The sequence below is a fragment of the Rhincodon typus genome, chromosome 9 (assembly GCF_021869965.1).
Source record: "Rhincodon typus isolate 14 chromosome 9, sRhiTyp1.1, whole genome shotgun sequence".
Classification (NCBI taxonomy): Eukaryota; Metazoa; Chordata; class Chondrichthyes; order Orectolobiformes; family Rhincodontidae; genus Rhincodon; species Rhincodon typus.
Window position 1 is genome coordinate 28,614,437 of NC_063340.1, and position 22,802 is coordinate 28,637,238.

At 43.1% G+C, this 22,802-nt stretch overlaps 1 protein-coding gene across 1 annotated transcript in view; it reads left to right on the forward strand.

The window, feature by feature from the left end:
* Positions 1–1,118, forward strand: part of LOC109924543 (5-hydroxytryptamine receptor 1E) — a 93,445-nt gene extending 92,327 nt beyond the window's left edge. Inside the window, exon 5 of the mRNA XM_048601184.1 lies at positions 585–1,118. Coding sequence (XP_048457141.1) covers positions 585–600 — 16 coding nt within the window. The 3' untranslated portion in view covers positions 601–1,118. The remainder of the gene's footprint in view (positions 1–584) is intronic.
* The last annotated feature ends 21,684 nt before the right edge of the window (positions 1,119–22,802 follow it).

Sequence of the window (22,802 nt, forward strand, 5' to 3'; positions counted from 1 at the left end):
CCTCCATCTCCTACCGACCAACCTCATCCCGCCCCCTTGACCTGTCCATCTTCCCTATCCCCTTCCTAACTCCCTACCTACACTCACCTTTACTGGCTCCATTCCCGCCTCTTCAACCTGTTTGTTTCCTCTCCACCTATCCTCTCCTCTATCCCTCTTCTATCCGCCTCCCACTCTCTCCCTATTTATTTCAAAACCCCCTTCCCCGCCCCCTTTTCTGATGAAGGGTCTAGGCCCGAAACGTCAGCCTCTCTGCTCCTATGATGCTGCTTGGCCTGCTGTGTTCATCCAGCCCTGCACCTTGTTCTCTTAAATTCATCTCAGACTGTTGCCGTGGAGAGGGATGGAATTAGGATCCATGGAATGGTGCTTGGAGGAGGGACTGAAAATCATTTCTTTCCAAATATTTAATTGGAAGAAAGATCCGATCTTCCAGTACTAGTTGACAAATACTGATAACTTAGCGACAATAGAGGACTAGAGAAATGTGATGAAGATGAATTGGGTATCGTCAGTGTACATGTGCTCACTCAACTGTGCCTTCTGCGCCACCCACTCACTCCATCCATCTCTTCTCATTCCAGGAGAAAACCACCATAATGGGGCAGAAAGAACCAAGATGGATGTGGAGTGCCTGATTGTCAGCTCTTCACTCTATGAGAAGAAGGTTTAGACCCTGACCACCTAGTACAGCTGACTGACTGGGCCCAGTGCCCTGAACGGTTATTGGAGGCTGTTTTGGAGTTACTATGCTGGCACCTCCTTACTGAAGGACTTCTCCCTTGACTTGACTGACAACTGCTCCCCTTAGACTTTTGAAAAATGTCCATTTGATTGCAATATGTTAGCTGTGTAAGCTTCTGACACATGATGGAGTAGCAAACAATGAAGAGGATCACCTTAGGTTACAGGAGGATATAAACAGGCTGGACTGATGAGTTTGTTTCAAATAGCATTCAGTCCCAGATAAATGTGATGTGATGCATCTGGGGAGGACAAACAAGGCAAGGGAATGCATGATGAACAGTACGACCCTGAGAAGGTTAAAGGATCAGAGGGACATTGGTTTGCATGTTCACTGGTCCCTTAAAGTATCAGGACAGATTGATAAAATGCTTAAGATGGCATATTATATATATATTTCCCTGTATTAGACATCTGCGGGAAGTGCACCCAACTCCAGCTCCTTGGAAACCGTGTTAGGGAACTGGAGCTGGAGCTGGATGAACTTCGGATCATTCGGGAGGCTGAGGGGGTAATTGAGAGGAGTTACGGGGAGGTAGTCACACCTCAGGTACAGGAAAAAAGTAGATGGGTTACAGTCAGGGGACGGAAAGGGAACAGGCAGACAGTGCAGGGATCCCCTGTGGCCATTCCCCTCAAAAACAAGTATACCGTTTTGGATACTGTTGGGGGGGACGACTTACCAGGGGTAAGCCATGGGGTACAGGTCTCTGGCACGGAGTCTGTCCCTGTTGCTCAGAAGGGAAGGGGGGAGAGGAGGAGAGCATTAGTCATTGGGGACTCCATAGTTAGGGGGAGAGATAGGAGATTCTGTGGGAACGAGAGAGACTCGCGGTTGGTGTGTTGCCTCCCAGGTGCCAGGGTCCGTGATGTCTCGGATCGTGTTTTCGGGATCCTTAAGGGGGAGGGGGAGCAGCCCCAAGTCGTGGTCCACATAGGCACCAACGACATAGGTAGGAAAAGGGATGGGGATGTAAGGCAGAAATTCAAGGAGCTAGGGTGGAAGCTTAGAGCTCGAACAAACAGAGTTGTTATCTCTGGTTTGTTACCCGTGCCACGTGCTAGCGAGGTGAGGAATAGGAAGAGAGAGCAGTTGAACACGTGGCTACAGGGATGGTGCAGGAGGGAGGGATTCAGATACCTGGATAATTGGGGCTCATTCTGGGGTAGGTGGGACCTCTACAAACGGGATGGTCTACACCTGAACCACAGGGGTACCAATATCCTGGGGGGGAAATTTGCTAATGCTCTTTGGGAGGGTTTAAACTAATTCAACAGGGGGGTGGGAACCTGAATTGTAGCTCCAGTGTACAGGAGGTTGACAGGAGTGACGTCATAAATAAGGTTTCAAGGTTGCAGGAGTGTACCGGCAGGCAGGAAGGTGGTTTGAAGTGTGTCTACTTCAATGCCAGGAGCATCCGGAATAAGGTGGGTGAACTTGCAGCATAGGTTGGTACCTGGGACTTCGATGTTGTGGCCATTTCGGAGACATGGATAGAGCAGGGACAGGAATGGTTGTTGCAGGTTCCGGGGTTTAGATGTTTCAGTAAGATCACGGAAGGTGGTAAAAGAGGGGGAGGTGTGGCATTGTTAGTCAAGGACAGTATTACGGTGGCAGAAAGGACGTTTGATGAACAACTCGTCTACTGAGGTAGTATGGGCTGAGGTTAGAACCAGGAAAGGAGAGGTCACCCTGTTGGGAGTTTTCTATAGGCCTCTGAAAAGTTCCAGAGATGTGGAGGAAAAGATTGCAAAGATGATTCTGGATAGGAGCGAAAGTAACAGGGTAGTTGTTATGGGGGACTTTAACTTTCCAAATATTGACTGGAAACGCTATAGTTCGAGTACTTCAGATGGGTCAGTTTTTGTCCAATGTGTGCAGGAGGGTTTCCTGACACAGTATGTAGATAGGCCAACAAGAGGCGAGGCCACATTGGATTTGCTCCTGGGTAATGAACCAGGCCAGGTGTTAGATTTGGAGGTAGGAGAGCACTTTGGTGATAGTGACCACAATTCGGTTACGTTTACTTTAGTGATGGAAAGGGATCGGTATATAAAGCAGGGCAAGAGTTATAGCTGGGGGAAAGGCAACTATGAGGCGATGAGGCAAGATTTAGGATGCATAGGATGGAGAAGGAAACTGCAGGGGCTGGGCACAATTGAAATGTGGAGCTTGTTCAAGGAACAGCTACTGCGTGTCCTTGAGAAGTATGTACCTGTCAGGCAGGGAGGAAGTGGTTGAGCGAGGGAACCATGGTTTACTAAAGAAGTTGAATTTCTTGTCAAGAGGAAGAAGGAGGCTTATGTAGAGATGAGGCGTGAAGGCTCAGTGAGGGCGCTTGAGAGTTACAAGTTAGCCAGGAAGGACCTAAAGAGAGAGCTAAGAAGAGCCAGGAGGGGACATGAGAAGTCTTTAGCAGGTAGGATCAAGGAAAACCCTAAAGCTTTCTATAGGTATGTCAGGAATAAAAGAATGACTGGAGTAAGATTGGGGCCGGTCAAGGACAGTAGTGGGAAGTTGTGCGTGGAGTCCGAAGAGATAGGAGAGGTGCTAAATGAATATTTTTCGTCAGTATTCACACAGGAAAAAGACAATGTTGTCGAGGAGAATACTGAGATACAGTCTATTAGACTAGACGGGATTGAGGTTCATAAGGAGGAGGTGTTAGCAATTCTGGAAGGTGTGAAAATAGATAAGTTCCCTGGGCCGGATGGGATTTATCCTAGGATTCTCTGGGAAGCTAGAGAGGAGATTGCAGAGCCTTTGGCTTTGATCTTTATGTCGTCATTGTCTTCAGGAATAGTGCCAGAAGACTGGAGACTAGCAAATGTTGTCCCCTTGTTCAAGAAGGGGAGTAGAGACAACCCTGGTAATTATAGACCAGTGAGCCTTACTTCGGTTGTGGGTAAAGTGTTGGAAAGGATTATAAGAGATAGGATTTATAATCATCTAGAAAGGAATAATTTGATTAGGGATAGTCAACACGGTTTTGTGAAAGGTAGGTCGTGCCTCACAAACCTTATTGAGTTCTTCGAGAAGGTGACCAAACAGGTGGATGAGGGTAAAGCGGTTGATGTGGTGTATTTGGATTTCAGTAAAGCATTTGATAAGGTTCCCTATGGTAGGCTATTGCAGAAAATACGGAGGCATGGGATTGAGGGTGATTTAGCGGTTTGGATCAGAAATTGGCTAGCTGTAAGAAGACAGAGGGTGGTGGTTGATGGGAAATGTTCATCCTGGAGTTCAGTTACTAGTGGTGTACCTCAAGGATCTGTTTTGGGGCCACTGCTGTTTGTCATTTTTATAAATGACCTGGATGAGGGCGTAGAAGGATGGGTTAGTAAATTTGCGGATGACACCAAAGTCGGTGGAGTTGTGGATAGTGTGGAAGGATGTTGCAGGTTACAGAGGGACGTAGATAAGCTGCAGAGCTGGGCTGAGAGGTGGCAAATGGAGTTTAATGCGGAAAAGTGTGAGGTGATTCACTTTGGAAGGAGTAACAGGAATACAGAGTACTGGGCTAATGGTAAGATTCTTGGTAGTGTGGATGAGCAGAAAGATCTCGGTGTCCATGTGCATAGATCGCTGAAAGTTGCCACCCAGGTTAATAGCGTTGTTAAGAAGGCGTACAGTATGTTAGGTTTTATTGGTAGAGGGATTGAGTTTCGGAGCCATGAGGTCATGTTGCAGCTGTACAAAACTCTGGTGCGGCCGCACTTGGAGTATTGCGTACAGTTCTGGTCACCGCATTATAGGAAGGATGTGGAAGCATTGGAAAGGGTGCAGAGGAGATTTACCAGGATGTTGCCTGGTATGGAGGGAAGGTCTTATGAGGAAAGGCTGAGGGTTTTGAGGCTGTTTTCGTTAGAGAGAAGAAGGTTAAGAGGTGACTTGATAGAGACATACAAGATGATCAGAGGATTAGATAGGGTGGACAGTGGGAGCCTTTTTCCTCGGATGGTGATGGCTAGCACGAGGGGACATAGCTTTAAATTGAGGGGTGATAGATATAGGACAGATGTCAGAGGTAGGTTCTTTACTCAGAGAGTAGTAAGGGCGTGGAATGCCCTGCCTGCAAAAATAGTAGACTTGCCCACTTTAAGGGCATTTAAATGGTCATTGGATAAACATATGGATGATAATGGAATAGTTTAGGTTAGATGGGCTTCAGATTGGTTTCACAGGTCGGCGCAACATCGAGGGCCGAAGGGCCTGTACTGCGCTGTAATGTTCTATGTTCTATGTTCTAAGATATACTTTAAGAGCAGGGAAGTTATCCTGGAACTGATTAGCCGTAGCTAGATAGAAGCTCGATGGAGAGGGTGCAGAGAAGATTTCCCAGAATGTTGGCTTAGCTGGAGAGTTAGTAATGAAGAGAGAATGAACAGACTGGGGTTATTTTCCTTAGAGCAGAAGAGGTTGGGGGAAACATGACTCATGAATAAAATTGTGGGCTATGTACAGGGTAAACAAGAAGAAATATTTCCCCTTGATTGAGGGATCAAGTAGGGGGCACAGAATTAAGTAAGAGCAAAAGGTTGAGGAGATGAGGAAAAACCATTTTCACTCAGATGGTGGTGGGAATCTGGAACACTGTGCCTGGAAATGGTGTAAGGCAGAAATCCTCATAACATTTAAGTGGTATTTTGATGTAGACTTGTAGTGTCAAGGCATAAAAAGGCTCTGCGCCAAATGCTGGCAAATGGGATTAGAATAGTCAAGTGGTTGTTTTTGACCAGCACATACATGGGCCAAATGACATTTCTCAATGTTGTAGCTCTAAGAGTGTGGCTGAAAGAACGCCATGGCACGTTGCTGGACAGCAAAATGCCCACCCCCTTGACTGATCACTGACAATCATGACAAGTTGCCTGGCTTTGTCTGTGCAAAAAGGCAAAGCAAAGCAAGACAGGGATGCTGTGAACATCCAGGTAGGCTCAAAGTGAATGAATTCTAAGATGGCAAAAAGAGCAGCAATTGTAAGATGCAGCCTGTCCCATTCAATAAGCTGGGTGAGTCCCTGCATACAGTAATATGTCTCAGTGCACAAGCATACTGCAAGTGGATCAGAAAATTATCATGAGGGTGCAGAGAGGCTGGTACATCTCGGAGACCAGCATCGTGGATATGGAGTGCATGCAGTCGCTGGTTGTGGAGCATTGCCTGAAATGCTGGTGCAGATGTCAAAGATGGAGTTTCAGTAGAGGAAGCAATGAGCTAGAGACCCCATATCCTGTTTTGACTTTTGTGCTGGAAATTCTCAGCTTCTAGTTACTATCTGGGAGGGGTGTTGTGGAACAGAGTGTGTATCAAAGAGGTGAGATTAAGTAATAATTAGGGTATGAGTGAATGATAATCTCCATTAATAGGCCTGTCTTTCAGTGAGGATTTCATCTCCCCGTCCAGGACTTGTTTGGAAAATGCAACTTCGTCTTGACATCAAGAAAGGCCTGGCCTTGACTACTCATTTGATTCTCTCAAATTTTTTGCCATAGGCCACTTTGTTCAGCACCTGGGAAGATTTCACCCTCCGTTTCAAAAAGCTGCTTACTTATTTAAAGCATCTTTAGCACAAAGATAGAGGCATAATGATTATTTCCACTGAGGGTAGAGTCAAAGAGTCAGAGGCATACAGCATGGAAACAGGTTCTTCAGCCCAACTTATCAACACCGAGCAGGTTTCAACTGAACTCGTCCCATTTGCCTGCATTTAGCCCATAAATGTTTCCTGTCCATGTACCTGTCCAAATGTCTTTTAAATGTTGTAATTGTACCTGCCTCTACCACTTCCTCTATACACACCACCCTCTTTATGAAAATTTTGCCCTCAGGTCCCTTTTAAATTGATCTGCTATCAGCTTAGATCTATTCCCTCTTATTTTGGACTCCCCTAACCTGGGGAGAAGGCTATTCACCAATTAAGGCTATTCACCTTATTTATGCCCCTTGTGATTCCATAAACCTCTAACAGGTCATTCCTCACCCTCTACACTCCAGCAAAAGAAATCCCAGTCTATCCAGCATCTCCTTATAACTCAACTTACAGTCTCAGTAACATCCTTGCAAAACATTTTTGCACCTTTTCCAATTTAATAACATCCTTCCTACAGCAGGGTGAACAGAATTGTACACAGTACTCCAAATGAGGACTTGCCAATGTCTTGTACAGCTGTAAGATAATGTCTCCACATGTACTTTGTGCTCTGACTGATGAAGGCAAGCATGCTAAACACCTTCACCACACTGTCTACCTGTGACGCCACATAAGAAAATATGCACCTGCACCCCTAAGTCTCTGTTCACCAACAGTCCCCAGGGCCCCACTATTTACTTTGGAAGTCTGCTGTGGTTTGTCTTGCCAAAATGCAACACACTACATTTATCTAACTAAACTCTATCTTTAATTCCACAGCTTACTGGCCCAGTTGATCAAGAACCCATTGTAGTCTTAGATAACCTTCTTCACTGTCCACAATACAACCAGTTTTGGTGTCAGCCACAAACCTACCAACCATGGCTCCTATGTTCTCATCCAAATCATTTATATAAATGACAAACAACAGACTCAGGACCAATCCTTGCAGCACACTGCTGGTCACAGGCTCACAGTCTGAAAAAACAACCTTCCACCACAACCACCATCTGTCTTTTATCGTCAAGTCAATTTTGTAACTAATTGGCTAGCAGTCCCTGGATCCCATGTGATCTAACCTTACTAACCAGTCTACCATGCAGTACTTTAAAGGCCTTGCTAAAATCCATGTAGACAACATCTACCACACTGTCCTCATCTATCTACTAGATCACCTCTTCAAAAAACCTCAAATTTCAGAGACATTTTCTCGCGCACAAACCCATGCTGATGATCCCCAATTGGTTCTTGCTTCTCCAAATGCATCTAGATGCAGTCTGTCAGAATCTCCTCTAACAATTAGTCCACTACTGACATTAGACTCTAGTCTGTAGTTCCCTGGCTTTTCCTTGCAGCTTTTCTTAAATAGTGGCACAACATTAATTGTGCCAACACAAGAATGAAGTCCAAAGATGTGCATGTTAGGTGGATTGGCCATAGTTACAGCAGAATTACAGGGAAAGGGTCGAGGTCTGGTTGGGATGCTCTTTGGAGGATTGGTGCAGACTTGATGGGCCAAATGACAATTTTATGATGAGCCACCCTCCAGTCTTCTGGCACCTCACATGGCTGTTAATGAAACAAATTTCTGCTGGGGCCCTGCTATTTCTTCCCCTGCTTCCTACAATGTACACTTGATCAGGTTACAGGGATTTATGTACCTGTATCTCTTAAGACTTCTAGCACACCCTCTTCAGTTATTTGGACTCTTTGCATGACATTGGTATTTACTTCCAAGGTCCCTAGCTTCCATGTCTTTCTTCACAGTAAATACTGACATGAAATATTCATTTAGAATCTCACCCATCTTCTGTGGCTCCACACAGACAACTTCATTGATCTTTAAGGGGCCCTATTCTCTCCCTAGTTACTCTTTTGCCTTTAATATAGATATAGAATCCCTTTGGATTCTCCTTTATCTTATCTGTCAAAAACACCTTATGTTCCTTTTTGCCGTCCTGATTTCCCTCTTAAATTGTACTCCTACACCCCCATACTCTTCAAGTGAACCCCTTGATTGTAGCTGCCTTTGCCTGATAAACACCTCCTCAATATCTCTAGTCATCCAATGTTGCCTACAGCTGTGAGCCTTGCTCTTCACCCTAGAAGGAAGATGCTGGCCCTGAACACTCATTATCTTGCATTTGAAAGGCTCCCATTTGCCAGATGCCCCTTGCCTGTGAACAGCCTCCCCCAATAAAATTTTGAAATTTCCTGATCAATACCATCAAAATTGGCCTTGTCCCAATTTAGAACTTTAACTTGTGGACCAGACCTAGCCTTTTCCATAACTATTTTAAAACTAAAAGAATTACAGTCACTGGCCCCAAAGTGCTCCCCCACTGATCCACCAGTCACCTGCCCTGCCTTATTTCCCCAAGAGTAAGTCAGGTTTTGCTCCTTCTCTAGTAGGTACATCCACATATGGAATGGGAAATTTTGTGCACACTTAAATTCCTCTCCATCCAAGCCGTTAACATTATGACTGTCCCAGACTATGTTTAGAAAGATAAAATCCCCTACCATTACCACCCTATTATTCTTACAGATTACAGAGATTTCCTTACAAGTTTGCTTCTCAATTTCCTGCTGACTTTTGAGGCGGGAAGGGGGATCTATAGTACAATCCCAATAAGGTGATCAACTCTTTCTTATTTCTTAGTTCCACCCAAATAACCTCCCTAGACGTACTCCCAGGAATATTCTCCCAAGTACAGGGATAATGTTATCCCAAATCAAAAACACCACTCCCCCTCCTCTTTTGCTCCGCTTTCTATTTTTCCAATAGCATCTATACCCTGGAACATTAAGTTGCCAATCCTGTCCATTCCTGAGCCACGTCTCAGTAATCACTGATATTCCAGTCCCATATTCCCAACCATGCACCAAGGTCATCTGTCTTACCTGTTAGTCCTCTTGCATTGAAATAAGTGCAGTTTAATTTATCAGTCTTAGCATGTTCTGCTTTGTTCCTGCCTGCCTTGACTTTCTCCTTTTGCAAACTGCACCAGTCTCAGACTGATCTCTTTCCTCATTATCTCCCTGGGTCCCACCCACCCACCTTGCTAGTTAGTTAAAATCCTTCTGAGCAGCTCTAGCAAATTTCCCAACCAGTGTATTCATCCCTTCCAATTGAGATGCAATGAAATTCTCCCTAATCTCCCACATTCAATAGGAAGAGCACATCATTCTACTAAAGGCCATCTTTGCACCTTAATCTACAGACCCAGAAAATACCAGTTTTTCACCTCCCACTTGGCACCTCTCTTCCTCCTTTTTTAAAGTGCCATTATTTTGTTCTCTTTTGCTAAAGAGCCAAAACAGTTTACAAAACAGTAATTACTGCTGCTAGAATGAGGGAATGATCTCCAACACTGAAAATACCTCAAAATAAAGAACAACTCTTACAGCCACAATTTTTCCGGTCCTCCATCTTTGATTATCCAGAATCCTTTCAGATCTCCAGAATACAAGAATTCTTGGACAATTACAACCAATATTTTCACTATCTGTAGTTACCTCTTTTGGGATCCTTAGATGCAAGCCATCAGGGTCAGGGGACTTACTGGTCTTTAGCCCTATTATTTTGTCTAATGCTACCTCATGATGGTGATGCCACTTAATTCCTCCCCCATATTCTTTATCATTCATTGGATGGCCAAAGTATCTTCCAACATAACAGTTACTGCAAAATCTGTTTAACTCCTCAGCCGTTTCCTAGTTCCCCATAACTATCTCCCCAGATTAATTTTTTTAAGGGGCTTATGTTCACTTTGACCTCTATTTTATGTATATTTAAAGAAGCTCTTATTGTCAGTTTTTATACTCCTTGCTTGTGCCCTCAGTTTATTTTCTCTCATTGTTATCTTTTAAGTCCTCCTTTGCTGGAATCTGAATTTATTCAGGCTTTGGGGTTGTCACTGACTTTTGACTCCTTATATTCTTTTTTTTCCAACTTTACACTTTAACTTTCTTGGTAAGCCATGATTGATCCCTCTTATGGTCTTTCCTCCTTCCTGGGATATATATTTTGCTGAGATTGCAGTTAAAGCAGCTACAAGTTCTCCCCCACATCATTTAAATCCCCGAGTTGGAAACCATCTGGTCCTGCGAATTTGCCATTGTTTAGTGCCATTAATTTCTGTGCTGATATTATTTTGCTTATGTTAACATGAGTCTGATTCAATAATAGTTCCCTTTTCTTCTTCCTCATCCCTGGTATTCTGCAAAAAAAAGTAATAAGGACTTCTTGCCAACTCTTCTCAACATTGTTGGCTCCAATATGATCATAAGAATTGGATTGCCCCTCCCTAACATCCTTCCAAATCCATTCAAGATTTCCTTGTCTTGGACAAGAAAGAGGCAACAGATGTTGTGGGACTCTGAATCCTACTTATAATGTTTGTGCCAATTATGGAATTCTTACAACTATCACAACAACTATCACATTGCTCCTCCCCTCCTCATCACCCTTTTAGACAATCTTATGTTCCAAGATAATGTGGTCCATAATATAGTTCACCTCCTGATTGTCTTTCAGTCATTTCCCTTACCCTTGGGGTGACGTGTTGGCTCAGTGCCAGGGACCCACATTCAATTCCACCCTCGGGTGACTGTGTGGAGTTTGCACATTGTCCCTGTGTCTGCATGGGTTTCCATTGGATGTCTCAGTTTCCAACCACAGTTCAAAGATGTGCAGGTTCAGTGGATTGGCCAATTTAAATTGGCTGTAGTGTCTAGGAATGTGCAGGTTAGGTGGATAGTATATGCAGGGATAGAGTGGGAGAGCTTGGTCTGGGTGGGATGCTCTTTGAAGGGTTGGTGCAGACTTGATGGGCCAAACAGCCTCTTTCTGCACTGTAGGAACTTTGTAATTCTATGATCCTCACAAGAGGAAGGTGCAGAGAGAGCTGGTGGAATACAATTAGTTTCTATGGCTCTTTGTTTCCCTTACTCTGTATACAGTCACAGCAAATTTGTTCTAATCCTGTACCCAGCCACAAGATGTAACCAAAGTCAGAAACAATTGTCCATAAACTGCTCTGCCTGCCTTGTGCATATCTGCAACTCAGTCCAGCTCAACAGACTTAAGATAAAAATAGGAGAATTAAACCATAAGATGGGAAGCATTCTAACATAATGTTCGAAAGGTGAATTGTAATAAATCACTGGACAATAATTCAGTGTAGTAACAATACACTTTGTAGGAAAGTCAAAAAGGTGTAGTTGCAAATAGTTAATTGATGAATTTCACTTGGAGATATTTGTCTCCTGTATATATTTGTCTCCTGAACAACAAGGAAACTATGATAGGCTGAATACAACCTGAGACATCAGGACCATGCAGGTTGCAATAAGCATGTCCTTGGCCACTCCCAACAATAGTGGGATAAAATGACTTGCAAGATTGGCATGTCACATTTGGAATATTGAGATGTGTACAGATGTGAGGTAACTAGCATAGGGGATACCTGGTGAAAATTTACTGAATAGTGGGTCTCAGACTTCGTTTTTTGACAGTAGTATGACACGAAATAGTTAATGCCACTCCAGAGAGTGAGCTAACATTTTAAATCAGGGTAGTGACAGAACTCCATAGATATGCTTACTAATTAATGAAACAATCTGGATAGCAACAATAACAAAGACTTCAAATTTAATTCTAAGGTAGTTAGGATGGTGTTCCCTGGCGAAGTTGAGAACTAGGGACAAATAATACTTCAGTATTACCCACAAACTTGCAATGGGAAGGGGCAATCTTGAGATGCATTTTAAGTTCATGAATTCTTGATGAGTGTTCAATGTGTTATGATTTTCTCATAACATTCTTTTCACAATATGCAGTATTGACCAGATGAAACTTACTAGTTGTGTGTACTCCTGTAAATCTAATGTCAGGATGTTCCAGGTCAGAAGTCACATGACACCAGGTTATAGTCCAAGTGGACTTCACCCGATGAAGTCCCAGAGCTCCGAACGCTTGTGATTTCAAATAAACCTGTTGAACTATAACCTGGTGTCGTGTGACTTCTGACCTTGTCCACCCTAGTCCAACACGGACACCTCCACATCAGGATGTTCCAAGCAGCAGCAATAGTAATCAGATTGCCACTGAGTTTGAAAAAATCCTAATTTGACACTGCTATGCATTTCCACTGTTTAGGGAAGTATGAGGCGAGATGTATAGGGTAGGTAGATCAGTGGATGAAGGTTACATGAAAGAGTATGTAATGCTGGGTCAGTCAGGTCATCTTGGGAGAGGTAGCCAGCACAAGGGTTAGTTAGACCTGGTTTGGGAGAGTTGTTAGGTTGAAACAGGAATAGCTCAGTGGTCGTCAGGGGTAATCTGATGATTGGGAGAGGCAGCCGTTGTGTTAGAAGCGAGAGTCAGAGGGTCAAAGTGTTAGTTGGTGGAGGGATGGTCAGATCATAGCTGGTCAGGTCATACGTGGAAGTGGCCAGGGATCAGGTAAAGCTCTATCAAAAATATTTTGGGAACGTAGGGGTAGTTGAATGATGGTCGGGTGATCAGGTAGACTGATTAGGGGGTAATTGGTTTGGATTATGTCAGTGGGGTTAGCTGGATGGCTGGAGGTAGTCAAGTCACAAGAGTGAGCATCAGGTGGAGTTACCTAGATGTTAGATAACAACTAAAAGGCACAAGACAAGAGAATGTTAGAATATTCCCCAACAGCCTGATGGAGTGTAGCTCCAACACTCAAGAAGCTGGACACCACCCAGAAAAAAGAAGCCCACTTGATGGTTTCCATGTCCACTAGTATTCAGTCCTTCCACCAACAATGCTCAATAGCAGCAGTGTGCACCAACAAGACTGTTGGAAGAATTACAAAAATTCACCAAGATTACTCAGACAGCACCTTTCAAATACATGATCACTAACCTCTAGAAGGACAAGGGTAGCAGATACATGGGAACACCACCACCAGCATGTTCCCCTCAAAGTTACCTACTATCCAGACTTGGAAGTATATTGCTGTTCCTGCAGTTTCACTGGGTCAAAATACCGGAACTGCTTTCTCTAATGGCATTGTGGATGCACCCACACCATTTTTTTATTATTATCTCATGGGAGAAGGGTGTTGCTAGCCAAGCCAACATTTATTGCCCACTCCAAAATGCCCTTAGAAAGTGGTGAGCTGCCTTCCTGAACCACTGTAGTCCTTGTGCTGGAGGTAGAGTCACAATGCTGTTAGGGAGGGAATTCAAGGTAGCCAAACAGAATAACAACTTTGCATGTTTGCCTTAAAACAGTTCTGCTTTTGGGTATTTCAGAAGCTCATCCACGGAAGATTGCCACCCTGATCAAAAGTCTGGATAGGCTGGGACATTTTCACTGGAACATAGGAGGTTGAGGGGTGATCTTAGAGTTTTATAAAATCATGAGGGGCATAGATAAGGTGAATAGCAAAGGTCTTTTCCCTAGGGTGGGTGAGTTCAAAACTTGGGGTATATTTTTAAGGATAGAGGAGAAAGACTTAAAAGGGACCTGAGGAGCAATGGTTTCACACAAAAAGTGTGGTTTGTATGTGGAATGGACTGCTAGAGGAAATGGTAGAAGCAGGTACAGTTACAACATTTAAAAGACATTTGGACAGGTACATGAATAGGAAAGGTTGACTGATATGGGCCAAATGCAGACAAATGTGATTAGTTTAGTTTGGGAAACTTAGTTGGCATGGATGAATTGGACCAAAGGATCTGTTTCCATGCTGTATGACTGACTCTAAAGGTGATGAGACACACAGAAGGACTAAGGAGACAGCACTGAGGCCATACAGAATTGTGATGGAAGTTTGGGGAAAGGAATAAGAGTGTGTGAGAAGGTGTTACATGAACTAGAGACAGTGGCAGAGCATGGGTCTTGGGAGATAGGTACAGTAGCAGAGATAGTGACTGCGAGATAGCAGAGAGAAGAATATAACATTTACTCTAGTGAAGTGGAGAAGGTTGTTGACCTTTTTGTATTACTGACCATTTCTCTGTACCCTGAAAATGACAGTCCCAGGTGACAACCTCAGATCAGGGTGGCAGGGTCTGGTGTGTTGTCCTCCTGATGGTCCAATAAGGAAGGGACACTCCTCCTCTATACCACCCTGTCTACAAGGACATTCAGGTCCTTTTTGGAGAAACAGTGCCATCTTCCCCTTCTGAAATGTTCAGTTTCTATATTTCAATGAGCAGGCAGCTTCAGAATGCCAGTGTTTGTTCAGGTGCACAGCTGGCTTTAAAGATAGTGTAGTTACAAGAGATCTGATCTTGGCTGGATATCTGCTAAGTGGCGAGTTGTTCCGAAAACAGCATGTGATGAGGTAAAAAAACGGACACGAGAGGCACCAAGGGACAATGTAGGCAATAGTGTGGCAAGTTTAGTAAGGTAGTGCAAGAAAGTCCATTAGGCCTTGTGGTGAATGCTCCCCCTCCACCCTGAGAATCTTGATGAAACTCAAGCCTTAGCCAAAAAGTAAGATTCAGCCCTATGTGCTCACCTTTATATTTGGAAATTTCTGCTACAAACAAGCAGCAAGTTCACTCAGTATGAGACATGAAGTTTTCAACCCTAGATAATTTTGTTAAATTCATTTCCATGGATCCAAAGCTTCATCTCTTGTCTGAAGTATTGTCCATGTATTGATTTTTCCTTTTCAGCTGCTATGGAGTTCCCCCTGCAGAAATATCCAATAATAATCTTCAAAATTGTGCTGCTGATCTGCTGTGTCCTCCTGATACTTTGGTCTTCTTTGTCCAAATTTGTACTGTTGGCAGTGAACTTTGCTTTCTATTCATGCTTATCAGGAAATTATGGACACCATCATATGAAAGTTAACAAATATTTATTGGCATGTAAACATTAAGTGGATAGAGGTGGCAAAAAGATGATGAGTGGCAAAGAGGATGATACACGTTTTGCACTGGAAGGCAAGGCTAAAGTTGAATATGAGTACTTTGTATCAGTGTCAACTAAGGAAGAGGAAGTTAACAAAGTGTTGGTTAAAGATGATGGAGGCAATAGATAGGGTAAAATAATAATGCAGGATGAATGCACTTGCAGGTCCAGCTATGCTTGGAGTGCATAAATTGCTTGGTCTAGAATGACTAGTATGCAGTTTGACAATACAATTGGGGTGGAGATAATGATAGTTTTACCAAATCTTCCAATCTTCCCTTGATGTAAGGTTGTTGCCAGAGTATTGGCAAATGGTGAATGTGACAACCTTCTTCAAGAAAGGACGGAAGGAATTCCTAATAACTGCAGACCAGTTCAACATTGTTTCTAAAGCCATAAGCATCAATCAGGGGAAAAAAATAATAGGCACGTGATAAAAGAGCTATAAGTTTCATCAAGAGGGGGAAAATATAGCATGAATGTAAAATTACAAGGAACATAAAAACTTATCTATAAATAAGAGATAAAGATTAATAAAGACAATGTAAATTCCTTAGATTCAGACACTGGAGTAATTATAAATGTGAGACAAAGAAACAGCAGAAGAATTGAACTCTTACTTTGGTCTGATACAAATTATTTCCCAGAAATGTTAGGGAACCAAGGGTCTAGTGAGAGGCCAGAATTGAAGAAAATCTGTATTAAGAAACTAGTGCTAAGAAAATTAATAGAATCGAAGGCCAACAAATCAGCAAGGCCTGATAATCTACATTTCAGAGTACTGAAGGAAGTGGCCCTTGAAATATTAGGTACATTGGTGATCAGCTTCCAAACTCCGATAGACTCTAGTCTGATTAGTGCATTGTATAGTTTTAGCAAAGCCTCCCTACTTTTGTATTTCATTTCCTTTGAAAAGAAAGGCCAACATTCCACTTGCCTACCCTATTACCCATTGAAGTTGGATGCTAACCTTGTGATTCATGGATGAGGACTCCCAGTCCTTCTGTTCCTTGCTTTCTGCAGTCTTTCTCCATTTAATAAATATTTAATTCTTCTATTCTTCCTAACAAAGCACATAACCTCACTTTTTCCCCACATCAAATTCCATCTGGCAAATTTTTGCCCACTCACTTAATCTCTCTATATCCCCTCTGCAGACTGTCATCCTCACCAGCTGCCTTCCCACCTAAAAACTTGGCTATAGTACATTCACTTCCCTGATGCAAGTTATTATTTATTGTAAATAATTTTGATCTTGCCACTGATCCCTGTGGCATGCCACAAGTTATAGGTTGTCATCCTGACAGTGACCCCCTTATCTCAATTCTCTGCCTATTGGTTAGCTAATCCACTTTTCATGCTAATATACTAGCACCTTGGCTGTTATTACATAGCCTAATGCTCAGTACCTTATCAAGTACCTTCTAAAAATCCAAACATATATATTCAATGCTTCCCTTTATCTATTGTGATTGTTATCTCCTTAACGAATTCTAGTGAATTTCCCCTTTATGAAACCATGCTCACTATTTAATCATATTATGTCTGCAGTTACATCCTTTATAATACACTAACATTTTCCCAATAATAGATATTAAGCTAACTGACATATAGATTTTTTTGAAGAAGGGTCCCAACCCAAAACATCAGTTTTCCTGTTCCTCTGATGTTGCCTAGCCTGCTGTGTTCCTCCAGCTCCACACCTTGTTATCTCTGACTCCAGCATCGGCAGTTTTTGCTAACTTTGGTATATAGTTACCTGTTTTTGTCTCCTAATCTTTTAAATAAAGGTATCACATTAACAGTTTTCCAATTCTCTTCAGAATTTAAAGATTCCTGGAGGATTATTACCAGGGCATCCATTATCTTTTTAGTTACTTCAATTGATATCCCAGGATACATATCATCTGGTCCAGGGGACTTAGTCTTTAGCCCTGTTAGTTTCCCAAACACTTTCTTCTTGAAGAATTGTTAGTGTTTATTTCCCCTCCTTATTTTTCCCTTTGAATATTTAATAATTTATAAATACTGTTAGTGTCTTCTGCTATGAAGCAGTTATTCAACTCCTCTGCTATTTCCTAGTTTCCCATTACTATTTCCCATACCTTATTTTCTAAGGGGCTTCTGTTCACTTTGGCTTTTCTCTTCTTTTTGTATATTGAAAAACTTTCTTGCTGCCCATCTCAATACTGCTTGAAATTTTTGCCTCAAAAGATTATCCCCCCCTCCCCTGTTTTGGTCATCTTTCCTAGTTTTTAAAACTTTCCCACTTCTTTGGCTTACCACTAATCTTTGCCACATTGTATGTCTTTCTTCAATGTGACACTACCCTTAAATTTCCTGTTTTATCCCTTTCCTAGAATTCTTCTTCATACCTTGACTGCGAGCCATGGATTTTTTTATAAACCTCTGCCATTGATCCTCAACTATCTTTGCTACTAAACCCTTTTCCCAGTCTACTCTAGCTAGCTCTGCTGTCGTGCGTTTGTAATTACACTTAAGTTTAGCACAGTTATTTCCAACTAAGCTCCTCCCTCTCAAATTGAACACTAAATTCCAAGGGATTATTTTACATTGACAATTTATTAAACTTGCTTCATTACACATCACCAGATCCAAAATTGTTTCCTCCCCATTTCGATCCACAACAAATTGTTCTTGGAAATGGTTCCGAATACACTATAAATTCTTCCTTTGGTTTCCTTGATCATTCTGACAACCCCAATCTATATAAAGATGAAAGTCACCTATGATTAATGCACTGTCTTTGTTACATGCCCTCATTACCTGCAGGCATGTAATAAAACATATGGGACTCCCACTCACAGCTGCAAATCTATCCCCCTAATTGTATTGTCCCCTACCACAAATACATTCCTATTTCTTTCACTCATTTAAATGGCTTGTTGTACTAAGGTGCTGTGGTCAGTTTATTCATCCTCCCTGTAGTCCCCAGTCTCATTCACACAGCATGCAAGAGCCTCGTCACTGTCGGAAAATTTCAAGGGTCAAGGCTCCTCAATTTTAACCTCCTGAGTCCTCATTCCTGCTTCACCTGTAGGTATACCCTCCTGCTCCTGATAACAGGCCAATTTTGAGTTACCTAATCTGAGGGGTGTGACCAATCCCTGAATCAAAGTATCCAGGTAACTTTCCACCTTCCTTAATATGACAAAATGTCTGTAACCTGTACTATCAACTCAGATCCAAAGTTCCTCAAGCTGCAAAGACTTAACATCAATGTTTGCTCTGGATCACATTGAATTTTAAAAATCATTCACAGGATGTGGGTGTCATTGGCCTGGCCAGCATTTATTAACCATCCCTAATTGACCACAGGCCAGTGTTAACCGCATTGCTGTGGGTTTGGAGTCATGTGTAGGCCAGACCAGGTAAGTACAGCATTTTTCTTATGAAAATAAGTGAACTAGATGGGCTTTCCCTGACAGTCAGCAATGGCTTTATGGTCATCATTAGACCCTTAATTCCAGATATTTAAGGAATTCAACTTCCACTATCTACCATGGTAGGATGTGAACCCATGTCCACATAACATGACCTGGGTGTCTGGATTAATAGCCTCGCAATAATACTATTAGACTGTCACCTCCCCCAGTAGATTCCACATGTTGTAGCAGCAATACATCATCCATCCTGCCGTTGCTATTATATTTGATTTAACTTGTAAATTAATTATACAAGATTCCCTCCTCTTTACAAAAGAAAAGTCACCTGTATCAATCTTAATACTTAAGTAATTATTTTTAACAAAAGAAAGAAAAAAAAATCAGAGACCAAAACACAAAATTAAGACCTTGCTTTTACTTGGAAGATTAAAATCTTAACAAGTCCAACTCACCAATTAGGTTCTTTCCCTGCACTCACATCATGCTGTATGAAATAACTTCACAAAGCCCAGTATCCCATCAGCAAGTCACCCTTTCATTACACTAGCATGGACAGATGCACCTGCAAGGTAGATTGGCAACGTTGAGTTCAATGAGGCTTTTCCTCTCTTGTTTGTTCCCTAAGCACTTGTCATGGACATGTGACAGATATGTCCTTTAGGACTAGGCCAGCTTAGTTAGCAGTAGAGATGCTAAGTCACTGCCAGTATGGGTATTAAAACCCTCAAGCTAGAGTACATTATGTCCTCCCAGACAGTGAACGTAAAATTATTGATTTATCAGCTGAGTGGTAATCAGCAGGAGGTTTCCTTGCCCATCTTTTTACCTTATGCCAAAAGGCTTCAAAGGGTCTAGATCATTCTGGAGAGACTGAAAAGGTTGTGTCAGCCAAGAGGCTGCAAAGAGAAAGAGAGAGAGAGGCACCAGCTGCCAAACGCTGCAGAGATAGAGGGGCACCAGCTGCCGAAATGCTGCTGTAAATGCTCAGTGTAAAACTACTGACATAAGCAGGGAAAAACAGCTTGTGAACTGAGAATGAACTGAGCCCAAGTGCTGGCCTGAGCCGATTGGAACCAATTGGTATCAACCAAGTTCTGCAAAAACTAAGCAAGATGAGATAATGCAAAAGCCTTATTTGGACAAGGAGCAATGGGGTAATGTGACCTAAGTCTCTGGCCCAGGGCTAATTAGGTAGAGTCATGTGATAAACGGATGAGCCTGAGCCAACAGAAAAGAGACAGCATAACTCGAAAGAGATAAAGGAAAGAATGAAAAGAAGACCCTTGGGGCATGCAGTCAACGAAAACTCTGGAGACAAATCATCGCAGAAGCAGACCCTATGTTAAGGACTTGGTAATGACACTGAGTTCAGCGTTTGGCCAGTGTCAGCCCTCATTTGCAGCAACAGCTATCCTGATTTGATATTAGCTTTTATATTCTGTGACTACTCAGGGAGTAGTGGGTATATAAATAGGTTGTGTTCAGATTGTGGGAAAGTATATAAGCTCTAGTTTGTAATAAAACATTTAAGCATCATGTGTCTTGTTTAACACATTAATAAAGTAATTTGTGAAGTTACAAGAATAGACTTTTCTCCTTTTTGTAGATGCCAACAAACAGCAGCTAGCAATTGCTGGACTCAAACAGGCTGTAGCAGATTTTGGTATCTCTGCAGGGGGGCAGGGGCTTGAGCTTAAATCTCTCTGCTGAGTCAGCAGGGGATTTGAGTCAGACCGAACCGGAGCCTTCGTTTCCAGGACGATCTTTCCACCGAATCGTTGGGAGGCTTGGGTCGAACCGGAGCGGCAACGTATAGAGAGAACAGGAGCTCGGGATTCGAGGGGACGTCTTTCCACTGAGTCAGCAGGAAACAAGAGGGAAGGTCTCTCTGTTGAGTCAGCGGGGGACCCAGATGAGAGCCTGGGGTTCTGTAACTATTGGAATATGACGAATCAAGAAGGAATGCACTGCCCTGTTTGGACAGACTCTCCAGAAATACATAATAGGGAAGTGGCTGCAATATGGGGAGTATACAGGTCACGTTAGGGACAAGGGAAAACCCACTTGGGAAGCCCTTGGGAAGTTGTCCAATCACAGATGTCAGATAAGAAATTCAAAATGGTCCAGAAGGTGGTAGCAATCAACTGCCTACTGGAGGAATTGGTAGAATGCTGACAGCAGGCTAAGTTAGAGAGGGACAAGCTAGAGGAAGAGAATAGAAGACTTTGTGAAGAGGTAGCCTCCTTAGTGAGAAAGCAACCCACCTGCAAGGACAGAGAAGTGTGGACTTGATACATATGAACCAGTGCCAGATGCAGTGTGAGAAATTGGTTAGGGAAAGGAATCGGCGAGAGGGAGATGCCCAGGCGGCTGAAGCTGAGGTGGAGGGGTGGAAGCAAAAATGTAGTGATTTTAAAAGTTGCAATGAATGTCATTCAGAGAGCAGCTCAGAAAAAGAGTAGTGCTGATGATCATACAAAATGTCAGAAACAGATGGAAAGGCTGCAAGGTCAGCTGGCTGCACAAAAAGGCATAATATGCGCTTTTACACTCAAAATAGGTGGGGAAGGTGATGAAGGGGACATAGATTGGGATGATTTAGCCGACGAAGTGGCTAGCTATGGCCATGATTTCGGGGACCCCAGACCAGAGGTTCCACCACCAGCCTATGACCTAGGATCAAAGACCCCATCGATCCTAGTGGACCCCTCATAACCACTAGAACAGGTCAAAGGGCAAACGGTGCAAAGGTAATGAGAGTGACATATTCCACCCCATTAGAAGTACAGCAGTTGAGGGATATTGCCAAAGACACTGGGACATGTGCGCTTGGGGATGATCCTAGGGAGCTGTTCAAGTGGTCAGTCAACAGAGAGAAATACATGGTTTAGATGACGCTGAGGATAGAAAATTAATAATAATATGCCTGCATCCACATGTATACTGTCTTACCAGAGGAGCAGAAAATTGGTAGACGCACAAACGAGGCTTTAAAAGACCAAGTTATTAACTGTCATAGGTGCTAACAGGGTGGGACCCAGTGGAGGCGCTGAAACAGTGCTATCAAAGGAAAACCCCACCGTGTTTGCAGCATGCCTTTGGCTGGTGTTTCAGGTGGTATATGGTACAGCCTTGGACAGGAACAATCTGGAGGCGGAGGTTAGGAACCGATGGCTGAGAATACTGATGTTGCATGACACTGAGGAGTCAAAGAGGGCATTAGAACAGTTTGATCCCACTGACAAGCACTCAGTGGCCTGGGTGATCAGGATGATGATTAGGGCATGGGAAAAGGAAACAACAAAATTACCCAGGGCCTCTGGGTTAATTATGACACCTGTCAAATATCAGGAAATAACCTGGAGAAATTAAGGGAGGGGTCCGGATCAGAAGGCACTCCCTCCAGCCTATCAAATAGTGGGAAGAGGTAGAGGTGGAGGTAGAGGAACTGTCTCGGGAACAGGGAGAACTCAAAGCTGGATGTCCAAGTGTTATAACTGTGGCCTGGAGGGACATTTCGCAAGAGTGTGCCCGAACCTGAAACGTGAGAATGTAGGTCAGGGAGGAAGCCACAGCCTACCCATGGAGAGGCCGAATAGACCCAGCCCTCAGTGCAATACAACGGAGGTACTACCATCTTCGGGGATGTACCCCAAACTGCAACCACAGTTGCAGACCTCTCTATTATGGATATGTGATGCGCGGTGGGATAAAACAGGAAGACCCCCTAGTGAATGGTAGGGTTGAAGGCTGCCCTGTTACATTCCTTTGGGACACTGGGGGATCCCGAACCTCCGTCAATACTACCCAGATCAATGACACAGATTGAAAAATTGAAAGTAAAATTATTCAAAGTGGATTTACAGGACATTCACAAGTGGGACATGTGAGTGTACTGCTGGAGGTCTGTGTGGTAGGCATAGTATTAAAACATTCAGTGGTCCTTACTAAATTACCTTGAGAACATATCTTAGGGAGCGACCATACGACCAAAGCGGGACTCTGTTTTGATCCCGTTAATTGCATGATTTAGCAAATGCCTGTAGGCAGGAGTAATGAAACTGGACACTTGTCCCGGGGGGGGCAGTATGGGAGACAATATGCATGGTCAGG